This window comes from Gossypium hirsutum, chromosome D11 (assembly GCF_007990345.1).
Source record: "Gossypium hirsutum isolate 1008001.06 chromosome D11, Gossypium_hirsutum_v2.1, whole genome shotgun sequence".
Lineage (NCBI taxonomy): Eukaryota > Viridiplantae > Streptophyta > Magnoliopsida > Malvales > Malvaceae > Gossypium > Gossypium hirsutum.
In genome coordinates, this window is record NC_053447.1 from 391,904 (window position 1) to 401,151 (window position 9,248).

The 9,248-nt window shown below is 32.0% G+C and overlaps 1 protein-coding gene across 4 annotated transcripts; it reads right to left on the reverse strand.

The window, feature by feature from the left end:
- Positions 1–1,078: 1,078 nt before the first annotated feature.
- Positions 1,079–4,961, reverse strand: LOC121223592 (uncharacterized). 4 transcript variants are annotated; one of them, XM_041105378.1, is made up of 7 exons: positions 4,127–4,961; positions 3,685–3,884; positions 2,871–3,012; positions 2,676–2,761; positions 2,498–2,589; positions 1,628–1,821; positions 1,079–1,505 (listed from the first exon to the last, which is right to left on the reverse strand). In XM_041105378.1, the coding sequence occupies exons 1-7, from the start codon at positions 4,463–4,465 to the stop codon at positions 1,497–1,499; spliced, it is 1,062 nt and encodes a 353-aa protein (XP_040961312.1). In that variant the 5' UTR covers positions 4,466–4,961; the 3' UTR covers positions 1,079–1,496. The 4 variants fall into 4 exon arrangements, with proteins under 4 accessions (XP_040961312.1, XP_040961310.1, XP_040961311.1 ...); XM_041105376.1 differs by having other exon boundaries at positions 2,871–3,162; positions 4,127–4,960; XM_041105377.1 differs by having other exon boundaries at positions 1,079–1,821; positions 4,127–4,960.
- Positions 4,962–9,248: the final 4,287 nt, after the last annotated feature.

Below are 9,248 nucleotides of genomic sequence, written 5' to 3' on the forward strand. Positions count from 1 at the left end.
AGTCAATTTGTTAATATTATGAAAATATTTTTTTAAATTCAGATTCATTACAATATTATTTTTCAATTACATGACTATCAACTGAGTGTTTATTTTATTCCAAAATGTCATACCAACAAAGTTAATGAAATATATTTAACGATAACCTGAATTTTGAAATCTAAAAAGTAAATATATTAAATTCTTAAAATAAAAGCACAAAATTAAATTTCAAATTTATGAAGAGTACAAAGATGGTAAAAGCACCATGGAGGCCCCTATACAATGAGTCGAATTGCATTTTGCCCCCTTACTCAAAAAATGGACAAATTAGTCCCTACATATTAGATCAAAAAGCAATTTGGTTATCCTATTAAAAACTTAAATCAAATTTTACTATTAAAAATTGACCCTTGTGCATAAACATTAGATACACATGGCTTGTTATATGTCACCGCTTTGTTTTTTCGTCAATCATACTAGTTTTTAACATTACAAAAGGAAGAAATTTTTAATGGAAAGAATCAATTTACTCTTTAATTTAAGTATTTTTAAATAAATCAATCAAAACGTGAATTACTCTTAATACAAACATCACCATAAAACTTTTACGCGATTTTGATTTGTTACTTTGTAAAATTTGTGGTCTATTATTTTCACTTCTCCCACAGCAACTTTTTCCCAATTCTTTTATATGCAAAACGGGTGGTCCATTCACTTTTTTTTTTGTTATTCTGTTTTTGAGGAAAACTCCATTTACTTCTTTTATATCTAAATAACATTCAATTATGTTAGTTGGGAAGATTTGGGAGTTTTCATAATTAATAATTAATTAGTGAAAATATTTATTATGACTTTACTAAAAAATAAAAATATTTCTTTAGTAAAAAATAACCGCCTAAAGCGATTGCAAAAAAAATATACCTCTTAAGAATTATGAAAGCTCCTTTTATTAATTTAATATAAGTTTTTGGACTAAAATTGGAGGCTCTTCAAAAACGACTAAATTTGGAGGACCAGGTATACCAAAAGCATATTTACGGTAGACCCATATCCCACTTTCATGTTCTAAATGCAGACAAACAAATGCATTTAAAGCTACCATCCAAAACAATTCTTATATTATCATATCAAGGGGTGTAGCCCAAGTTTAGCCATGGCGTACATCAACCACATCATAATTCAAAGGAACCTATAAATATATCCCTATTGCCTGGTGTCATCCAAATGTAAATAGTGTAAAATAAGAAAGCTTTGAAAATGGCTAAATTCAACTGCCACCATATCATATTTCATATCCCTTGCTTTCATATGGGATTGCACAGTTCAGTCTTTAGGCTTTATCTATGCCATAAAGTTTCAACTCTCTTCTTTTTTATGCTCTCCACTTAACAATGTCTATAGGTCTCTTAACTGTTTCAATTTCTTTCTTTGCAAGTAAAGGAAATCCGATCCAGTAAAAAAGCTTCTCTCGAATGGTATGCCATCACCGTACCAAAAATTTAAAGCATTTAACCTCAGTTTGACTGCATTGGAGGTGCAAGTTTCGGACACGGAAAAGGAAGAAAATCACACACTGGTTTATCTTTTTGTTTCACCCGAGGTACATCCCATGTGAGGCAAAAAACTGAAAATCTGGGTGGTATACCTGAAGCAGTTTTAGCCAGTTTTCCGTGGCTTGCATAAGGGAATTTGCATGTTGACACTCGCTCACACCATTTTGTGTCCATATGGATCCTTTCAACTTATAACACCCCATTCCAAAAACAGGTAACGAAATCTTTGGGATGCCATTAGCATCGTCAGGATATACTAAAAATGGTGTTTGGCCATTTCCATTACCTACAATGCCAAATAAGGGTCAAGTTAAAAAGTTCGATGGAAATCTATTGTGGAAAAAAGCACACCAAAACATGTTGTAAGGAGCATTAGTTTAAACTACAATTCAAAATTTTGTTAAAGCCGCATCAATGGCATCGAGGAAGTGTCAAAACCATACCATATACGTCATGCACTAGATGATGTAACTTTATATCAATCTCAAATATGCATATGGATGAAAGACAAAAATTATTCAAAATGCATCTATAAGATACTATAGAAGATATTAACTTGAAAAAAGTTGAAGCAGACAAAACGACCACTACCGGTAATACAAAATGTAAGAGCCACTTGGTGATTAAGCATCAGCTACACAACCATAGATCACATAGCAGAAGCAAACCATAGACACGGGAACGGCCACACAAAACCTCTGACCCCAAAATCTAAAAGACTAGAATCTATGAAAAATCATCTCTTCTACCATAAGCCGCAAGAAAACTAAAAGGAGACATAGGCAGATTTTCTGATGGAATGTGATAAGTAAGAAAATCAATGTGCAGTGTATCAGAGTTTGCAGCCTTTCAATATGGCGAAATTAAACTTCGACAAAACAAGTGCCACTGTTTTAAGTTTTCACAATAAAGGATACAAAATCAGCAGAAAGAAAATGGTAATAAAAAAAGATCAAGATTACCTTCCATGGGTGTGCAAAGGGAATGGTAAGTTAAAAAGCATGCATCCAAATCTTTTAATGTAGAACCTGTAGGTATTCGGTATATGGGATACCTACAAAGGGAAAATCAAAGAAAATGAACACTTGTCGTAATACCCTTTAAAGAGAAAAGATCATAGAGATCAACATCAATTAGTACCATGCAACCGACATCCAACTGATGGGTAGTAAGTCGCAACTTCTTAAAGTATTCAGGCCAGGATACTTGCAAGATAGGTCAAATATCTGTAACCCAACAGCAGAAGAGAATAAAAATTAAATAAAAAGCAGTGTCAGTTCAAAAATAAAACCAGAAACCTATCTAATCAAATAATAGCAAATAAAAATAACTGGCCTTGTCTGCTAAGGCTTCACGACTATAAGGTGTCTTGTGCTCAAAAAACTCAAACAGTAGGTGATCTCGTGAGTTCCTGGTTTCACAATCATCGCTGGAAAAGCCTTCTTGCAGCATACTGTTTTCATCACTTATAGACAAGCTGCGCACTCGAAAAGGGATCTCATTTGTCAAACTGAATTGACTACACTGTTCTCTAGAAAATTTAATGCCTTTCCCTATCTCATAATCACTACTTCCGTCACTACTCGAATCTCTGTAGTAGTCATTCTCACTCTCTTCTCCAGCTAGCCTAATCACACAAGTAAACTTTATTACAAGTTAATACATTAAACCACTCTCCCTAAGCAGAGTTTTGGAACCAGTTGCTATCATCAATCTGCACCAGTTAATCTAATAATGCCAAATATAGTATATAGATTCTCGTTTTAACAAATGATAATAAATAATAAATAAAAAGACACCGTGCTTTCATGGAAAGACAAGCAAATATCCAAATGAGAATATGGATCAAATAAAGTTATAATACACTATAGAATACAGTTCAGTATAAAGAATGAAAGATACCAATCTGCGTATGGAAAAGAAGAAATAGCACCAATACCACAACTTGAAAAGCATAACCAATATAGTAAAGCCAAATACAATGATTCTTCCCCTTCTCCAAAAAAACACAGTAATTATCAAATAGACAGACCGAAACCAGACAAAATGTAGTGAAAATATATAAGAAAGTTGTCTATCCAGGTAGAATTTACTACAAAAAAGATTGCATATTTCAATTGTAATTAAATGTAAAGGAAATTTATATAACCTTTGCTTAGCAGATTCACCATATAATTGGATCCCTGATAAGTATGGAACATAGTATTGAACTACACCATCATTCCCATCAAGCACAAGAGGCACTCCTGCACCATATGCACTCCATTCCTTGAAAGATCCCCACAAATCACCCAATACAAAGTAGGGCTGAAACTCCACATCACAAGTCCTCCATCCCCTCACTGTTGTCTATACTAATACAAAAATCGAACTTCCATTTAAATACCAAACAAAAATGAAGAAATTTTTATTCTAAACTAGGTTCAAATAAGTGAATTTCCTCAAATTATCTAACTACAACAAAGTCTATTCCTTACACATCTATACATGACAAACAATATAAACACTAATGAAACATTAATAAATTTTCTTGTTCTTTCCCAAAACCTTCTTAGCAACTAAACAGGATCATTATAAAGATGAGAATCAACCTTGGAAAAATACTGAGCTGGGACAGAAGGTGTCGTCGACTCCAGGAATCTTTCAAGGTTACTCCTTGAGACCCTCGATTCCTCAGAGCTCGGAATAGTACTTGAAGCCAGAGTCTTCTTGGGATTAATATTCTTATTATTGTTATTACCAGAAGCTAAATCCTTGCTCTTTGTTAATGAAGCTGACGATTTACTATTACTTTTTTCATTATCTTCCTTAACAGCTTCTTGTTTTGGCTTTTGCTGTTGCTTCTGGTTTTGATTTCTTCTAGCTTTTACTGGAATATAAAACCGATCCTCTCCCCTAACTTTCCCGAATTGCAACCCAGCTCCCAGCATTCTCACTTTCACCCTTTTATTTACTCTAAGCAATCCGTTTGGCTGCCTAGAAAACGAAGGGGAAGACAGTAAGAAAATACCAAGAAAACAAAAAGAAGTCCAAAATCAACTGCTTCTTTCTTCAAACACTTTCAAGAACTCATTTCAACTCCGATATGGGTTTGGTGAGAGAAGGTCAAAACTTAATCAAATCCTCAAATCTAGAAATATAGAAAAACACACATGGTTTCTTGAAGTTATTTTTGCATTTTATTAGGAAACAAACAAGAAGAAAAGAAACAAATGAACAACCCAAAAAATTTCTCAGTCAAAGAATGTAGAAAATTGGTGATTACGAGGAGAAAGAAAGGGATAGTTTGGTTGAATAGAAAAAGAGAAAGGAAAGGGAAAATTAGAAAAAGCGTGAAGGAGAGGAAAGGAAGAACTGAAGATTGAACCACACCGTTTCTTTGTACAGCTTCTTCGACAGCTCAACAACAAGGAAAGGGGTTTTTTTTTTGGTTCTTTTAATGGTTTAATGTGATAAATATAAAAAAGAATACACAATATTTTTAAGAAAAATAAATGGTTAGGGTGAAAAAAATAAAATTTATAAAAAAATTAATGTAAAAATAAATGAGTCATTAATAAAAATAAAAAAAATATGAAATTTTAGATAAAATGTTAAAATTGATTCATTAAAAATTACACGAGGTCTTCACATTAACCGTTATATTCGGAGTCAAATTGTATTTTGTCAATTTTACTAAAAGAATAGGTAAATTAACTATTATACATTAAATCAAACTAATCATTTATGATAAAAGAATTATTCATGTCTACTGTTAAAAATTTATTTGACTTACAAAATAAGCAGATAAATATACCCATTTTGTAGGCATGAGTTTTTAACAATAAGAATTTATGGAATTTTTAATAGAAAAATAAATTCTCTCTTTTATTTAATATACTGTAATTAATTTACCTATTTTATTAGTAAATCACATTTATATTACCTTATGTTAAAAAAATCATAAATACTTTTCTCATAATATTTCTTACTAAGTAAAAGAATCTAACTTTTAATAATTTATATGTACTTATTATATTACATATTAAATTAAAATTTATATGAAATTTTAAAATCTATTTTTCGTTTAATTAATTGGAAATGCAATTTGTTTAAACCAAATTTAATTATGGGATTGGTTGGATAAATGGTCGGGAAAACAACACGTGCACAGTGAAGGAGTAGGTATCATACGTGCTTTAACCAAATTTAACAGGTACAGATCCCTTTCTTCTTCTTTTCCTCCTTTTAAATCACATATATATCATTAAATTATATAAAAACATTTACTCACTTTTTTAATTAGTTTGAAGTTGAAAGAGATAAATACCTAACCTATAAAATCTAGTCAAAATTTTGAAAATAAGAGCAAGCATTTAAAATGTATGGCAATATCATTCATATTTATTATTATATTTTATTTTACAAACACCTATTAATAGTTATTTATATAAAAAATTATTACAATAAAAGAAGATGTTTTTTTTCCAATAAATTTAATTTATAGACAATTAATTTATGGATTTGATTACATATTCAAAATAAGGTAAGTCGGCCTTAGTGATTCAACGGTGTCGAGTGGAAGGGTCGTCGCTCAACAAATCAAAGTTATTCTAGGGATAACAGGCTGATCTTCCTCAAGAGCTTACATCGACGGAAAGGTTTGGCACCTCGATGTCAGCTCTTCGCCACCTGGGATTGTAGTATGTTCTAAGGGTCGAGCTGTTCACCCATTAAGGCGGTACGTGAGCTATGTTCAGAACATCGTGAGACAGTTTGGTCCATATCCGATGTGGGCGTTAGAGCATTGAGAGGACCTTTCCCTAGTACGAAAGGACCGGGAAGGACGTACCTCTCGTGCCCACGGTAAACGCTGGGTAGCCTAGTGCGGAGCAGATAATTGCTGAAAGCATCTAAGTAGTAAGCCCACCCTAAGATGAGTGCTTTCCTATTCCGACTTCCTCAGAGCCTCCGGTAGCACAGCCGATATGGCAAGGGGTTCTCTGTCCCTACGGGGATCGAGTGACAAGTTTTGAGAATTCAAGAGAGGGTCATGGTGAGACAAGCCGTTTATCATTACGATAGATGTCAAGTTATATCCTTCAAATTATTCCCACATGGGTGAAACATACAATAAAATTCGTAAAAGAAATGGATAAATTATTATTTGGGACTTAAACTTGACAGAACTTTCATATTGGAGCTTAGACTTTTTTTTTATTCAAGTTAGTCCATAAACTTGATGATTCTTCTTATATTGAAGCCTGAACTAGGCAATTGTTCCCACATTAGAAATTGAACTTTTTTTTTGTCCAAGTTAATCTAGAAATTAGCAATTGTTCTCATATTGAGGGCCTGAACTTTAAGGTTTTCAATGAAATATCAAGAACTAATTTGGACCATAAAAAATTTTAGGCTCCAATGTAAGAACAATTGTAAAGTATAGGGATGATCTTTGATAAAAAAAATTCAGGCATCAATATAGGAACAAATGCCAAGTTTAGAAATTATCTTAAAACAAAAAAAAATATTTCAACTCTAATAAAAAAAGGCACCAAATTCAAATTCTAAAAATTAATTTAACCCGATGAAAATCTGTTGAATTAAAATTTCTTATTCTTTCTTTCCCTCTTAATTTGAATTATATATGTTTGTAAAATTTTCATTATATTAATATATAAATGTTTAATGAGCGAAGGATTAGTTGTAAGATGATGGGACCCACACGCTTTGGATATAAGTAAATAATAATTTTTTGGGGGAAAAATAGAAGATAGGATTTGTTTGACTTGAATGAATGCTTCAAATTAGGCAAGTGTTTTGGCCATCAACATTTCTGCCTTTGTTTATTTTATTATATTTTTATTTCTTTCCTACAATAAGGTAATCCTAGACTCTTTTTCTTTCCTACAAATTTTCGATGACCAAATTTCTATTATCCGTGAGGTGAGATTTAATAGTCATATTTGGATAAGCTCATCCCTTGAGTAATAAACACTTATTATAAGTAAGGTTTTTCTGTATTTGATTGGTCGAAAGCCAAATCATAATTTGTAAATACCAAAATAATTAGTGGTTTGATATTATAGTATAGATAATATATTAAATATTTTTAAAGTGGAGATACCATATTCACAATATCTTGGAGCTCGAAAGAGATTGTTCAAGTTTCTTTAAGTTGGGCGAATCAACTCTTTTCAGCTGTTAAAGCATATTTTAAAGGCAGTTTTAAACCTCCCGTTGAAGAGGAATCTTTTGAAGATTCGATTTTTCTTAACACTGATGGGGTAGTGCAATTAGAATCTGAAAATGCAACCGCCGGAGGAGTTGTTCATGATGCTAATGGAGATTGGATCTTTGGGTACAATCGTCGCCTTGGAAAATGTTCTATTTTTAATGCTGAACTTTGGGGCATTTTGGAGGGTCTCAGGCTTATTCAACGTATTGGTCACAATGAAGTCATCATACAATCTGATAGTTTGGAAGTTGTTAAAGCTATACTTGAAAGTACCTCTACCGAGGTGAATTTAGCGTTAATTAGGCGAATCCAAAGTATTTTATTTCAAAAAAAGCTGTGGTTTTTGCAGTACATTCCGAGAGATCAAAATCAAGTTACAGATTGTCTAGCTAAACAAGCCTTGATCAGAACAGATAATTTGCAAATGTTCGATGCTTCTCTTTAGATGACGCGCACTTTAATAGAATTAGACAAGAATAAGAATATTTTTCCTTTTCAGAATACTATTATGTAATTAATTTGGTATTTATTATTTTCACCAAAAAAATTAATTTAATGGGCAATTTATAATTTATTGCATTATAAAGAAAACCAATAATGAATTTTGACAAGCATTTTTTAAAGCAATTTTCAAGCTCATTATCAAAAGGATTTTGGCCTTTGGGACCTAAAAAATTATTGAACACAACTTGGCAATTGGGGGTGTTCTGCGGACAGCAAGGATCCACAGAATTAAAGTTCTCAATCACTCCAAATGGATTATACATTTGAAAATATTTGAAGTTCATCTTTTGGAAGAAAATTTTGAAGTATTGTTTATTAAAAAAATTGATTTAATTTCTCAATGATTGGAAGTATTGTCTCTCAATGAGTATTATGTCTCTTGTGCTCCAAGAGCCTGCATGCTATAAACAGATGTTGTAGGGACTTGGTTTATAGAGTCAGGAGTGTCTCAACCTTACGTAACCCAAGCGGTACCAAATTTCCCAACAAGTGACCTATATGCCATAGACCAAAGGTTCAAACCCCACCAAGGGTGAGACGCTCACATCGCCTTGGTGAACGGTTGTACGTCCTCATACTGTCAATGCACTCCCAACTCTATGAACCAAGCCCTCGGGATAGTTGCTTACAACACGCTAGCTCTCTACATAGCAAAAAAGACAAAATCCTCCTCGAAAGACAATATCTTTAATTGCTAGGGAATTGAATCGACTAACCAAGGATAACAAATAAATAATAACACAAAATATAATAATAAGACATACTACACTTTTAAAAAAATAATATAAATTTAAATATTGAAGATAAATATCAAAATGATTAATTTTCATGATATTATCCTATAAAATATATGATCAAATTAATTAACTTAATCAATTTGTAACATATTTATAATATATGAAAATTTTAACTATAACTCAAACCTAACCCAATTCTGTTAAATTTGTTGAGATCAACGTTGGTTGATTAATTAGTTGATTGGTTAAAATCAG